The 16,017-nt window shown below is 40.4% G+C and overlaps 1 protein-coding gene across 2 annotated transcripts; it reads right to left on the minus strand.

Moving 5' to 3' along the window:
* Window positions 1-480: 480 nt before the first annotated feature.
* LOC139538717 (cell surface glycoprotein CD200 receptor 1-A-like) lies at window positions 481-15,654 on the minus strand. Of its 2 annotated transcripts, XM_071341100.1 has the most exons (7): window positions 15,227-15,654; window positions 13,019-13,105; window positions 12,313-12,618; window positions 11,927-12,181; window positions 1,760-1,868; window positions 1,640-1,655; window positions 481-1,528 (listed from the first exon to the last, which is right to left on the minus strand). In XM_071341100.1, exons 1-7 carry the CDS (start codon window positions 15,294-15,296, stop codon window positions 1,436-1,438), a joined length of 936 nt encoding a protein of 311 aa, XP_071197201.1. In that variant the 5' UTR covers window positions 15,297-15,654; the 3' UTR covers window positions 481-1,435. The 2 variants fall into 2 exon arrangements, with proteins under 2 accessions (XP_071197201.1, XP_071197202.1); XM_071341101.1 differs by lacking the exon at window positions 13,019-13,105 and having other exon boundaries at window positions 487-1,528; window positions 15,227-15,623.
* Between the last annotated feature and the right edge of the window lie 363 nt (window positions 15,655-16,017).

A 16,017-nucleotide genomic window follows, 5' to 3' on the forward strand; every position in this document is an offset into this window, starting at 1 on the left:
CGACCTTGCACTCTTTTAAAACAACGCAATTTAAAAAAAAACTTTGACAAAACGTCAAGTCTATAAAACTTTTGGCACTGTGTTCATAACATATTCTAGTTTTAAGAACAGAAAAATGTTTCATCAATGAGAACATTTGCAGAATGTCGGTCCAGTTTCAGCTAGTTCCAACCTCCCACACAATCCGTGACTGGACTTTCTCTCACTCCCATATTTGATGATGAGAAAACTTTCTAGACAGATGTTTCAGCTTTATAGCCCCTGTGTTGTTTCTGGGGTACCCCATTCTGTCTGTGAGTATACTGTATCATGTCACATCCTATGAAATTGACCAATACAAACAAACATACAGTAGTGTAAAGTACTTAAGTAAAAATACTTTAAAGTACTGCTTAATTAAGTAGTTTTGGGGGGTATCTGTACTTTACTTTACTATTTATATTTTTGACAACCTTTACTTCACTAGATTCCTAAAGAAAATAATGCACTTTTTACTCCATACATTTTCCCTGACACCCTACTGCCTCTGATCTAGCGGAACTCGCTAAACAAAAATGCTTTGTTTGTAAATTAATGCCTGATTGTTGGAGTGTGCCCCTGGTTTGCATAATATAAGCAATTTGAAATTATTAATACTTTTACTTTTAATTTTGATACTTAAGTCTATTTAAAACCAAAAACTTTTAGACTTTTACTCAAGTAGTATTTTACTGGGTGGCTTTCACTTTTACTTGAGTCGTTTTCTATTAAGGTATCTTTAGTTTTACTCAAGTATGACATTTGAGTACTTTTTCCACCACTGCAAACACACGTTTTCCAACTCAAAAGCAATTGATTAAATTCAAAAGTTTAGTTGTTATCTTAGTTCTCAGAGTCAAACTTTTGTCTCATGAATGTAACCACAGAGAATGTTGTGTGTACTTCAAATCCTTTCCCCATTAACTCTGGATGTAGGTTTCAAATGTAAAGAATCTGTTTTTATTATATAATAAACTTGATATCTAAATTCAATCATAAATACACACTCAACAAAAACTCTGTAATTACACATCAGTATTATATAAATTGAGATTTTGATTAAACATCTCAATATTGCACTCTTCCCCATGATTTGCAGATGACAGGAGTGTGGGAACAGTCAAACGTGTGTTATGAGAGCAGTGGTATACAGTTGTGCTGACTACACAGCAAGTCATAGTTCTCGTTATGAAAATGCTAAACTGGAAAGAGCATCTCTCATCTGCCCACATCTCTTTGGTTGTAGAAAAGTCTGTTTTTGGCCATTTTCTCACGTCAGTCAGGAGTGATCAGATCTGTGAGGTTTTCCTTTTGTAACAGAAGCCCTGTGTCATGTCCTCCATCATTCCCCTGTTTACTGGATCAGTTTCTTCAACCTCAATGTTCTCAGAGTGGCGTGCAGAGGTGTGTGTGTGTGTTATGTGAACAGGTCTGCAGAGGAGTTGTAGATTAAATTGACACTTTGTGTATAGATGGCGTAGGGTTCTACTTCCTCCACATAGTCCTGTGACTGAGAGAGAAACATACTCATCACTATTTACAGTAAACTGCTATCTACGCAAAACATACAGGTATTAAGGTAATGTAGCGTAACACAATGTAGGATATAGCTCATACATACCGGAGGAGCCTCGGGACTGTGAATACACAGATAAAGCTCTTTATTATACAAGCAATAACATTGAACCAAATCATTTTTATCATAAAATATCAAAATCATTAGAATAATGAATATTCATACCTAATTCTGCAGGGGTGTTTTCGTGTGAAGTATAAACCCCCCAGAATAGCCATGATGAAGCTTATAGTTCCCATGGAGATTATGACTAATCGCCAGGGTATGACGACTCCTGACAGGGAGAGAAAATGATAAATAATCAGAATCAGAATACATTTCCCACTGGGCACACCACGTAATTTCAACATGGAAATTTGGGTAATATTTGGTTGAGATGTTGATCAATGAGATTTCAACGATTATTCACCTACTCAAAAAGACAGCGATTAGTTTGATGAATACCCAATGTGTTATCACTATGCTTTTAACCATCTAAAAGCACAACCAAATTCCAATGGAAAACAATACAGTGGGGCAAAAAAGTATTTAGTCAGCCACCAATTGTGCAAGTTCTCCCACTTAAAAAGATGAGAGAGGCCTGTAATTTTCATCATAGGTACACTTCAACTATGACAGACAAAATGAGAAAATAAAATCCAGAAAATCACATTGTAGGATTTTTTATGAATTTATTTGCAAATGATGGTGGAAAATAAGTATTTGGTCAATAACAAAAGTTTATCTCAATACTTTGTTATATACCCTTTGTTGGCAATGACAGACGTCAAACGTTTTCTGTAAGTCTTCACAAGGTTTTCACACAGTGTTGCTGGTATTTTGGCCCATTCCTCCATGCAGATCTCCTCTAGAGCAGTGATGTTTTGGGGCTGTTGCTGGGCAACACGGACTTTCAACTCCCTCCAAAGATTTTCTATGGGGTTGAGATCTGGAGACTGGCTAGGCCACTCCAGGACCTTGAAATGCTTCTTACGAAGCCACTCCTTCGTTGCCCGGGCGGTGTGTTTGGGATCATTGTCATGCTGAAAGACCCAGCCATGTTTCATCTTCAATGCCCTTGCTGATGGAAGGAGGTTTTCACTCAAAATCTCACGATACATGGCCCCATTCATTCTTTCCTTTACACGGATGAGTCGTCCTGGTCCCTTTGCAGAAAAACAGCCCCAAAGCATGATGTTTCCACCCCCATGCTTCACAGTAGGTATGGTGTTCTTTGGATGCAACTCAGCATTCTTTGTCCTCCAAACACAACGAGTTGAGTTTTTACCAAAAAATATATTTTTGGGTTTCATCTGACATTCTCCCAATCTTCTTCTGGATCATCCAAATGCTCTCTAGCAAACTTCAGACGGGCCTGGACATGTACTGGCTTAAGCAGGGGGACACGTCTGGCACTGCAGGATTTGAGTCACTGGCGGCGTAGTGTGTTACTGATGGTAGGCTTTGTTACTTTGGTCCCAGCTCTCTGCAGGTCATTCACTAGGTCCCCCCGTGTGGTTCTGGGATTTTTGCTCACCGTTCTTGTGATCATTTTGACCCCACGGGGTGAGATCTTGCGTGGAGCCCCAGATCGAGGGAGATTAGCAGTGGTCTTGTATGTCTTCCATTTCCTAATAATTGCTCCCACAGTTGATTTCTTCAAACCAAGCTGCTTACCTATTGCAGATTCAGTCTTCCCAGCCTGGTGCAGGTCTACAATTTTGTTTCTGGTGTCCTTTGACAGCTCTTTGGTCTTGGCCATAGTGGAGTTTGGAGTGTGACTGTTTGAGGTTGTGGACAGGGGGCTTTTATACTGGTAACAAGTTCAAACAGGTGCCATTAATACAGGTAACGAGTGGAGGACAGAGGAGCATCTTAAAGAAGAAGTTACAGGTCTGTGAGAGCCAGAAATCTTGCTTGTTTGTAGGTGACCAAATACTTATTTTCCACCATAATTTGCAAATAAATTCATAAAAAATCCTACAATGTGATTTTCTGGATTTTCCTTTCTCATTTTGTCTGTCATAGTTGAAGTGTACCTATGATGAAAATTACAGGCCTCTCTCATCTTTTTAAGTGGGAGAACTTGCACAATTGGTGGCTGACTAAATACTTTTTTGCCCCACTGTATCTGATTTTTGGTTTCGTTGTCATCTAAATGTGTTATCACTGCGCTTTCAACCATTTAAATGGGAATACAATGTCAGATATTTTGTATTTATACAAAAGTACACAGTGCAAGTGATTATTGCTGTGTGAGATTCTGCCCAGATTATTATAGCAATTGTGAAGATCTCCACAGACCTGTGATCTTTGCATGCTATCTCGATCATGCACGCTTTCTATGATTACGTAAGAATATATTTATAGTTAGGCTACAGTAGGCAATGGATGTACTACTCATTTTAAGGTTGAATAAATACTGTTAGGCCTACATTAGTTTGTAAGACAGCCTTAACTGTATGCTATGTATTTACTGTATAGTTATATTGAATAGTGTTTGATTGCCAACGCAACCAGGGGAGGGCTTCCATTTTATGGGCTCTTCACCAACCTTGCTATTTTGTTTGTTTTTTCGCATTGTTTGTAACATATTTGGTACATAATGTTGCTGCTACCGTCTCTTATGACCGAAAATAGCTTCTGGATATCAGAACAGCGATTACTCACCTTGAACTGGACGAATAATTAAATTAAAAAGTCGCATCTCTAGGGTAGGTGCGACGCTAGAGTCCCACCTGGCCAACATCCGGTGAAATTGCAGAGTGCCAAATTCAAAATACAGAAATACTCATAATAAACATTCATAAAATATACAAGTGTTATACATCGGCTTAAAGATGAACTTCCTGTTAATCCAGCCGCTGTGTCAGATTTCAAAAAGGCTTTACGGCGAAAGCATACCATGCGATTATCTGAGGACAGCGCCCTGCTTACAAAAGCATACAAACATTTTCCAGCCAAGTAGATTAGTCACAAAAGTTTGAAATATCAATCAAATTAACCACTTACCTTTGATGATCTTCATATGTTTGCACTCACAAGACTCCATGTTACACAATGAATGTTTGTTTGTTCGGTAAAGTACCTCTTTATATCCAAAACAACTCAGTTCTGTTGGTGCGTTTTGTTCAGTAATCCACTGGCTCAATGGCGGTCACAACAGGCAGACGAATAGATCCAAATAGTACTGGTAAAGTTCGTCGAAACATGTCTAACAATGTTTTTTATTAATCATCAGGGTGTCTATTGTCTTTATAATCAATAATATTTTAACTGGACAATGGCGTATTCAATACAAAGGAAAAATAACGGGGGGCGTGCTCCCGGTCGCACGCCCCCGGTCGTGCGCTCAAAAAGCTCTTGTTCATTCAAGCGACCACTCAGAAAATGGTCTCATTCTTACTCATTTTTCAGAATAAAAGCCTGAAACAATGTCTAAAGACTCTTGACATCTAGTGGAAGACATAGGAACTGCAATCTAGGTCCCATCCATTTATATGGTGGATAGGCTTTCAATGGAAAAACACTAAATTCAAAAGAATGCCACTTCCTGGATGGATTCTCCTCAGGTTTTCGCCTGCCATATCAGTTCTGTTATACTCAGACATTATTTTAACAGTTTTGGAAACTTTAGAGTGTTTTCTATCCAATACTACCATGCATATCCTATCTCAGTTTACTTTGGGCACGCTTTTCATCCGGGCGTCTAAACACTGCCCCCTACCCTAGAAAGGTTAATGAGGCGGACGGGAGAGATTTACTCCAGACACCCGAACAGGCCCTCACCCCCGTCATTCTCAGGAGAAAGAGACGGAGGTTTCGCAGAAAGAGATCGGGGTGCCTTGTGGACGATGATGATTGTGGACTACAGGAAAAGGAGGACCGAGCACGCTCCCATTGTCATCGACGGGGCTGTAGTGGAGCAGGTTGAAAGCTTCAAGTTCCTTGGCATCCACATCACCAACAAACTAACATGGTCCAAGCACACCAAGACAGTTGTGAAGAGGGCATGACAAAACCTCAAGAGACTGAAAAGTTTTGGCATGGGTCCTCAGATCTTCAAAAGGTTCTACAACTGCACCATCGAGAGCATCCTGACTGGTTTCATCACTGCCTGGTATGGCACCTGCTCAGTCTCCGAACTTAAGGCACTACAGATGGTAGAGAGCACAGCCCAGTACATAGTCATTTAGCTCAGTTACCTTCACTTTCTTGGGAACAGGAACAATGGTGGCCCTCTTGATTTCCAACAACAACGAGACGGCCTACAGGGAGGAGGTGAGGGCCCTCGGAGTGTGGTGTCAGGAAAATAACCTCACACTCAATGTCAACAAAACAAAGGAGATGATCATGGACTTCAGGAAACAGCAGAAGGAGCAGCCCCCTATCCACATCGACGGGACAGTAGTGGAGAAGGTGGAAAGTTCCTCGGCATACACATCACTGACAAACTGAAATGGTCCACCCACACAGACAGCGTGGTGAAGAAGGCGCAGCAGCGCCTCTTCAACCCCAGGAGGCTGAAGAAATTCGGCTTGTCACCAAAAACACTTACAAACTTTTACAGATGCACAATCGAGAGCATCCTGTCGGGTTGTATCATTGCCTGGTACGGCAACTGCTCCGCCCACAACCGTAAGGCTCTCCAGAGGGTAGTGAGGTCTGCACAACGCATCACCGGGGGCAAACTACCGGCCCTCCAGGACACCTACACCACCCGATGTCACAGGAAGGCCAAAAAGATCATCAAGGACAACTACCACCCGAGCCACTGCCTGTTCACCACACTATCATCCAGAAGGCGAGGTCAGTACAGGTGCATCAAAGCGGGGACCGAGAGACTGAAAAACAGCTTCTATCTCAAGGCCATCAGACTGTTAAACAGCCATCACTAACATTGAGTGGCTGCTGTCAACATACTGACTCATCTCTAGCCACTTTAATAATGAAAAAATGTATGTAATAAATGTATCACTAGCCACTTTAAACAATGTCACTTTACATAATGTTTTCAAACCCTACATTACTCATCTCATATGTATATACTGTACTCTATCATCTACTGCATCTTGCCTATGCCGTTCAGCCATCACTCATTCATATATTTTTATGTACATATTCTTATTCATTCCTTTACACTTGTGTGTATAAGGTAGTTGTTGTGAAATTGTTAGGTTAGATTACCTGTTCGATATTACTGCATGGTCGGAACTAGAAGCACAAGCATTTTGCTACACTCACATTAACATATGCTAACCATGTGTATGTGACAAATAACATTTGATTTGATTTGATTTGATTTGGGACCAAGCTTTCTGCCATCCAGGACCTCTATACCAGGCGGTGTCAGAGGAAGGCCCTAAAAATTGTCAAAGACTCCAGTCACCCTAGTCATAGACTGTTCTCTCTGCTATTTGCATTGCCACCCTCTTTTACGCTGCTACTCTCTGTTATTATCTATGCATAGTAATTTTAATAACTCTACCTACATGTACATACTACCTCAATTACCTCGACTTACCGGTGCCCCCCGCACATTGACTCTGTACCGGTACCCCCAATACAGTATGTAGCCTCGCTATTGTTATTTTACTGCTGCTCTTTAATTATTTGTAACTTTTTTTTTTTTCTTGTGGGGGGTGGTATTTTTCTTAAAACTGCATTGTTGGTTAAGGGCTTGTAAATAAGCATGTCACTGTAAGGTCTACACCTGTTGTATTCGGCGCATGTGACAAATAACATTTGATTTGATTTAAAGAAAATCTAAAGAATGGATAGTTTCATCTGAGCAACTGGCTTAATTCTATTCTTTAACTATTATTTTTGGTTTATTTGGGGACGTAAATCCAACATATAATTTGTTAACCTGTCAACAATTTAATAGGCTATTTACTGTATTGCAAAAGTGAATTGTGTTTGGTTGTCAACGCAACATTTGAGGGGTATTCAGACCCCTTGACTTTTTTATACATTTTGTTAGGTTACAGCCTTATTCTACAATTGATTAACTTGTTTTTCCTCTCATACATCTACTGTACACCCAATACACCATAAAGACAAAGCAAAAATGTAATTTTTTTGCTAATTTCTAAAATTAAAAAAAATGACATATTCAGTACTTTGTTGAAGCTCCTTTGGCAACGATTACAGCCTCAAGTCTTCTTACGTATGACGCTACAAAATTGGCACACCTGTAATTGGGGAGTTTTTCCCATTCTTCTCTGCAGATCCTCTCAAGCTCTGTCAAGTTGGATGGGAGGTGTTGCTGCATAGCTATTTTCAGATCTTTCCATAGATATTCGATCGGGTTCAAGTTCGGGCTCTGGCTGGGCCACTCAAGGACATTCAGAGACTTGTCCCATAGCCATTCCTGCTTTGTCTTGGCTGTGTGCTTAGGGTCTTTGTCCTGTTGGAAGGTGAAACTTCGCCCTAGTCTGAGGTCCTGAGCGCTCTGGAGCAGATTTTCATTAAGGATCTCTCTCTGTGCTTTGCTCTGTTCATCTTTGCCTCGATCTTGACTAGTCTCCCAGTCTCTGCCACTGACAAACATCCCCACAGCATGATGCTGCCACCACCATGCTTCACCGTAGGGATAGTGCCAGGTTTCCTCCAGAAGTGACTCTTGGCATTCAGGCCAAAGAGTTCAATCTTGCTTTCATCAGACGAGATAATCTTGTTTCTCATGGTCTGAGAGTCTTTAGGTGCCTTTTGGCAAACTCCAAGCGGGCTGTCATGTGCCTTTAACTGAGAAGTGGCTTCTGTCTGGCCACTCTACCATAAAGGCCTGATTGGTTGAGTGCTGCAGAGATGGTTGTCCTTCTGGAAAGTTCTCTCATCTCCACAAAGGAACTCTAGAGCTCTGTCAGAGTGACCATTGGGATCTTGTTCACCTAAGGCCCTCCCTCCCCCGATTGCTCAGTTTGGCCGAGCGGCCAGCTCTAGGAAGTCTTAGTGGTTCCAAACATCTTCCATTTAAGAATGATGGAGGCCACTGTCTTCTTGGGGACTTTCAATGCTTCAGAAATGTTTTGGTACCCTTCCCCAGATCTGTGCCTCGACACGATCCTTTCTTGGAGGTCTACGGGCAATTCTTTGACCTCATGGCTTGGTTTTTGTCTGACATTCACTGTCAACTGTGAAACCTCATATAGACAGGTGTGTGCCTTTCCAAATTATGTCCAAACAATTGAATTTACCACAGGTGGACTCCAATCAAGTAGTAGAAACATCTCAAGGATGATCAATGGAGACAGGATTCGCCTGAGCTCAATTTCGAGTCTCATAGCAAAAGGTCTGAATACTTTTTATTTTTAATACATTTCTGTTTTAGCAACATCATTATGGGGTATTGCAGAGGATTTTCTTTTATTTAATCTATTTTAGGAAAAGTCTGTAACGTAACAAAATGTGGAAAAAGTCAAGGGGTCTGAATACTTACCAAAGGCAGTGTATATTTTGTGCCACTGACTTAGGGCTCTATTCAATCCGCATTGTGGAAGTTCAGCTTTACAGCGCGATTGAAATTTAGAGGCAATGTTCCCACTTTAGCTGAGATTGCAAAGGAAGCACTGCATATGTTGGCTCAATCGGAAATTACATAAAAAATTATAGTGCAGAGTGGATAACGCTTCAGCTTTACAAATTGAATAATGCCCAAGGTCTGTCTTTAATTCCAGTAGGTCTACAAAGGTATAATTGATATGTTGGGTCCATGTCTCCATCTCAAACAGGAATCGAAGTTAAAGAAAAGGACTAAATCTAATCAAACTTTATTTAAAGTGCATTTAAAGTTTAATTTGATATAGTCAAATTCTTTAACTTTGATTTTTGGTTGAGATGGAGACGTGAATCCAACACATTAATGATTCAATTTGAAATCAAACCAAGATTGAAACCCTAGGCCTATATGTATTGTCTATTTTTTGTTTAACGCTGGGTTGCATTGAAACAATAGCTGTTGATGACTTTGCAAATGCTATACAATATATACAGTGGGGAGAACAAGTATTTGATACACTGCCGATTTTGCCGATTTTCCTACTTACAAAGCATGTAGAGGTCTGTAATTTTTATCATAGGTACACTTCAACTGTGAGAGACGGAACCTAAAACAAAAATCCCGAAAATCACATTGTATGATTATTTTTAAGTAATTAATTAGCATTTTATTGCATGACATAAGTATTTGATACATCAGAAAAGCAGAACTTAATATTTGGTACAGAATCCTTTGTTTGCAATTACAGAGATCATACGTTTCCTGTAGTTCTTGACCAGGTTTGCACACACTGCAGCAGGGATTTTGGCCCACTCCTCCATACAGACCTTCTCCAGATCCTTCAGGTTTCGGGGCTGTCTCTGGGCAATACGGACTTTCAGCTCCCTCCAAAGATTTTCTATTGGGTTCAGGTCTGGAGACTGGCTAGGCCACTCCAGGACCTTGAGATACTTCTTACGGAGCCACTCCTTAGTTGCCCTGGCTGTGTGTTTCGGGTCGTTGTCATGCTGGAAGACCCAGCCACGACCCATCATCAATGCTCTTACTGAGGGAAGGAGGTTGTTGGCTAAGATCTCGCAATACATGGCCCCATCCATCCTCCCCTCAATACGGTGCAGTCGTCCTGTCCCCTTTGCAGAAAAGCATCCCCAAAGAATGATGTTTCCACCTCCATGCTTCACGGTTGGGATGGTGTTCTTGGGGTTGTACTCATCCTTCTTCTTCCTCCAAACACGGCGAGTGGAGTTTAGACCAAAAAGCTCTAGTTTTGAATCATCAGACCACATGACCTTCTCCCATTCCTCCTCTGGATCATCCAGATGGTCATTGGCAAACTTCAGACGGGCCTGGACATGCGCCTGCTTGAGCAGGGGGACCTTGTGTGCGCTGCAGGATTTTAATCCATGACGGCGTAGTGTGTTACTAATGGTTTTCTTTGAGACTGTGGTCCCAGCTCTCTTCAGGTCATTGACCAGGTCCTGCCGTGTAGTTCTGGGCTGATCCCTCACCTTCCTCATGATCATTGATGCCCCACGAGGTGAGATCTTGCATGGAGCCCCAGACCGAGGGTGATTGACCATCATCTTGAACTTCTTCTATTTTCTTCTATTTTCTAATAATTGCGCCAACAGTTGTTGCCTTCTCACCAAGCTGCTTGCCTATTGTCCTGTAGCCCATCCCAGCCTTGTGCAGGTCTACAATTTTATCCCTGATGTCCTTACACAGCTCTCTGGTCTTGGCCATTGTGGAGAGGTTGGAGTCTGTTTGATTGAGTGTGTGGACAGGTGTCTTTTATACAGGTAACGAGTTCAAACAGGTGCAGTTAATACAGGTAATGAGTGGAGAACAGGAGGGCTTCTTAAAGAAAAACTAACAGGTCTGTGAGAGCCGGAATTCTTACTGGTTGGTAGGTGATCAAATACTTATGTCATGCAATAAAATGCAAATGAATTACTTAAAAATCATACAATGTGATTTTCTGGATTTTTGTTTTAGATTCCGTCTCTCACAGTTGAAGTGTACCTATGATAAAAATTACAGACCTCTACATGCTTTGTAAGTAGGAAAACCTGCAAAATCGGCAGTGTATCAAATACTTGTTCTCCCCACTGTATATGCCTAAATCTATTTTTTTATGATACAGTGTATAACGTATAAAGTATGGTTACATTTCATTTGCTCTGTCACGCCTATCCTTTGGAATGACTGATATCAACAATGAAAATATTTAGTTATGAAGAGATCTCCTTATAATCATTCTCACAGTAGCACATTGGTAGTAGTCAATGGCAAATATCAAAGCTTAAGCAAGCCTGGGTTTGGTTAAAACCCTGGATGGGAGACAAAATTAATAGATGTTAGATGGATCAACTCTGCAGTAGGTGCTGCCCAGCCTTTAGTTTTTTTTCTGATAGTGGACATAACGTTGAAGATCTGACATTGTTTCAAAGGTACATATTCAACATATTTTAATACAAGGTTTGTTTATGCTGAAAATTGGTTACAATGATGACTAGAGCACTTGGGGATTCTATGGTTGAAATTCCACCCTCAAAACAAGTTGATTACTTTTTTCAAATCCAATGTATTTTCCATGTAGATTCCACGTCACAATACGTTGACAAATGACTCTGAAACAACGTTGATTCAACCAGCTTGTGCCCAGTGGGTTACCATCATCCCATCCTATTTCATTTACACTCAATCTAGTAAACTCTGTCAATAGACTCTGAAAGATTTTATTGACTAAAAAAGCTACGATGTTCACTCCTATTCTAAAAGAGTGAGATATTAGTCATACAGTGTCCTTCTAAATACAGTGTCCTTCTAAATTCTAAACAGTCAGTCTATACCTGGTGTCACCATATGCACCTCCTCCCAGGAGGGATGTATGACAGCACAAGTCAGGTTGCCCATAGCAATCCCCTCGGGCAGGACCAATCGACTCTCTACTGTGTTGAAGCCATCTAGGTTCAATGTGGTGGTTGAAGTAGAGTTCCATGTTTCACTCCAGCAGATGGAGGCAGCTGGTTTCCCCCCTTCAGCCAAACACACAGCCACCTGCCTACTGCCCTCCCACTCTAGCCAGGCAGAAACACTGGGAGGGGCTGCACACAGGGGGAAGAGGGGGGAAATAGGCATATTGAGAACAACACATGTATTTTGTATTTTGCAATATAGAGAAATGAAAGCACACAGAAGTCATGCTAAACATTACAGATCTATGAAGGTTTCTTACCTATTAGTGATACATCAATGTTTGAGGCGTAGCTTCCTGCTTTGTACACCGACTCACACTGGTAGATTCCCTCATCTCTCTTTGAGAACTCTGGAATCTGTAGGTAGGATTCACCCCTGGATGTGTTGAGCATGGCTTTTCCATCATTGCATGTGTTCAGATTTTGGTTATCATTACTAGATGATATTTGACACGTTATTCCATCCAGTTTTATTTTCCAGATGGTGTAGATCATCTCACTCCAAGTCTTATTGCTGCACTTTAAGATGGCATTATTCCCCAGGTGGAAATGTTCACTCCTGGCAGCTAAAGAAATACTATTAAAATAACTACTTCAAAGAATTGTACTTATTTAAATAAAAATGACTTTTGGATAAATGGACGGTGAATGAATAAATGGTTTCATATTAAATGCATGTGTGATACAGTTGTATGAGTATTATTATAGGCCTACGTATATGTATCATTATCTTTTTACAATACATACAATATATAGAGGAGCTTGATGTGGCTATGTCGGATATTCAGACCTATCTCTGAGTCATGCAGACTATCAGGCCTCATTCCAAGGAACAGGAAACTTTTTTGAATCATTTCCTCTTTCTCCTCTCCTGAAACATAAAGCCCTATCTCTCTCTGACCAAAAAATGTGGCAACATGCTAGTGGCGATTAAACAGGTTTGGTAAAAAAAAAAAAATGTTTTACCAATGACTCTGTGTTGTAGGCCTAGAGGCACAGCGAAGGTGAGGAAAGGGGAAGTGTGAGAGATCACAGAAATGTTGTGGTTATATCCTGAGAGAATGATCAAAGTGCATGTTAGTGGCAGATCATGTTAGCAAAATGTTAAGCATTCAACATCATCAGTTAAACATGATTTCATCAAGTGTAAGTTCAATCAATAGAAAAGCATGTCTTAGTTGATCAGCAAAACAGTCTAGAGGAAGAAAAGTGGCTTGTTGGTCATCTGAAAGCCAATGTCTTATAAAATGTGTCTTACAAAAAAGTGATAGTTGAACAGTTGGAGGTTTATAGTCATTATTAGAAAGTTCAGTTTGTTAGTTAAGTGTTTTACTTTTAAAAAATTGCAGCACATAAAACTTTCCGCTCTTAAAACACCTCCCAATGTTATACATAAGATGTGATATCATGGGAGGATGACTGCTAGGTTACTGAAGTTTCTGAAGTGGGATGTTTTCTGGGTCACACACTGCTCTTTCATTCTTGTTGATGTTTACTTTAGACAAGTATATAACTTCTGTGGTGGTTACAGAAACCCACAGGACCCCCATACACTGCCTGATTAGTAATGTCACTTTCCTCAAATCAATCTCCTCTCAAATACAGGGGAAAATATGTTAGGTAATCTGTAAACCATGCCACACCAACACACACAAGTCTCTAGCGTGTGATACGCTGCATGTTCCTTCCCGTGGTAGAAAAAAATGGAACCTTTTGTTTAAAACATCTTTATATAATCACCCAAATCTGTTCCACTGACTTTGTCTTCAGTTTGACCACAACAGAGTAGTCAGAACAGAACTCTCGATACACATGCCATAGAAATCTAGAGCCCTTGGGGATTCTACCAGCAGCCGACAGAGTTTACAATTTAGAACGGGGGACTCCTTAGTCAGAGCAGTAGGAAAATATAAAACATCTATTTTGATCAGTATTTTTTGGTCATAAAATAAATATTTTGACTGTATGATATAATCATATCTATTTTAGGGTATCTATGGATAAATGCTTTGAATGTTGTATGAATAATTTAACCCTTTACACCAGTGGTCACTAACTGATCTCCAAAGCATTCCTAGTCGATCACCAAACATTTTTGTAAAAAACCCAAAGCAACTAATTGACTTCCGATTTATGTTTTTTTTTTTATTGCACTGTTGGCGGTAGGTGAAGAGTATATTAAGTGCACCTACAGGCCTACCACTGGCCAATCAGATAGCTCAGATCACCGTGTCTGCACAGTTACCTTGAGCCATAGATTGTAAAAAGAAGCATTGGATGCACAGCAAAGTTGATACTGTGAGATTTAAAAACGATTAAAACCATGACTAGAGAGAGACTGCTGTTTTTATGAGTAAGTTCCTGTTTACGTTGTTATTGTTATTCCTGTTTACGTTGTCAACAATTTAAGCCATAGCATGCATGTTCTCCCTACTTCACTCACGCTACAACCAGCACTGCAGCTGCAATGAAGGAGTACAGTATAACAAAGTGTTCTAATAAGCTTGCATTGTTATTATTAGCAGCTTGTGTTTGTTTGATATCAAGCAATATTTCACTTTCTCTGGTCATATGAGTAACAACATGAATTGGTGCATGATTCAGAAATAATGCAATGTGACTTGATTTTTGACATCAGTTTGAAGACTGTATGCCTTTTATCTCAGCGGAGGGAGAGCAGAGGGACGGTGAGTCGGGTGACAGGCAGCCTCACTGCTGCTCCCTCCCTCCCCTCAGACTGACCATTAGATTCAGGCCATTAGTTCAGTAAAAAATATATACAGTATATTTACAATAATACAACAAATAATATATTACCAGAGTGATCATATGCCTAACATTTTTTTATATAATTTCAAAATGGTCTGAGAAGAACAACATTGGCAGGTCATTTCAAGCATAGCCAATATGCAGTGGTAATATATTGGGCCTATAGCCTACTGCACAAACCTTGTTGATACAGAACTGTATTTATTTAGTTAATGTTGAATAGGCTTACGTTTATTAAGTCATGTTTTTTTTAAACAGAGCGGTTTGCATTTTGATTCAGAAAGTGATCTTGACTCAGAAAAGGTTGGTGACCACTGCTTTACACAGTTCTCAAAATTAACCAAAACCAACCGGATAAACAAAATGAAGTGATGAGATCAAAATGAAGTGATGAGATTCTCAAACCTGTTTCTAAGCTCCAGGTTGCAGAAACAGCCAGGAGAGAGATGACTCCTATAATCCATGTCTTTCCCATCTCTCTGGTTGTTCTATATGGCTCCTGACAATACTCCTGTACTCCTCAAGACACTGCTGCTCGTTCCACCTGTCCCCCCCCTAAAAACAAAATCGTAAACTCCCCCCTTGGACACTATACCGTTATCCCTGAACCCTAAAACTGGCTGTATTATTGTTCCATTCTGTTTCCTCTTGTCTCAATGTGTTATAACTGTACTGTTTAAACTCTCTCAATGCTCTCTTCTCTTTCCTGCAAACTCTAAGTCTTAGTTGATATCTGCTCTCTGTTTCTGTCCTGATATACTCATTTGACTCCTTTACTGATGTTACTGTAACAAGCCCCTAAATAAACTAAATAATCCCTCCCTCTCTCTTCCCCTACTTCCTCTGTACAGCTCTCTCGCTCTCATTCTCCCACACACGGTGACGGTTGTTGACTCAGACGCATGTTTCCTCTCCCGCCTGTCACATGACCACAGAGTGCCACACAGCCTTTAAAGTCTCTGAAACAGCAATAACTGCAGGTGCCCTGCCAAAACTCTTTAAAACACTGGTTATCATACTTCTTACTGTCATTCTGTTCCAAGTCACGGATTTTAATTTGTCCAATAAACTAATCCAATCTGTTACTGAAATGGTTGTTCCAGTTTAAATGGTTTAGATAGTGTCCTTTCTTATTCTTCCCAACCCGGCAGTCATTCTGAATGCAGGTGAGTAAATATTCCAAATGTTGCATATTC

Source organism: Salvelinus alpinus, chromosome 14 (genome assembly GCF_045679555.1).
Source record: "Salvelinus alpinus chromosome 14, SLU_Salpinus.1, whole genome shotgun sequence".
NCBI lineage: Eukaryota > Metazoa > Chordata > Actinopteri > Salmoniformes > Salmonidae > Salvelinus > Salvelinus alpinus.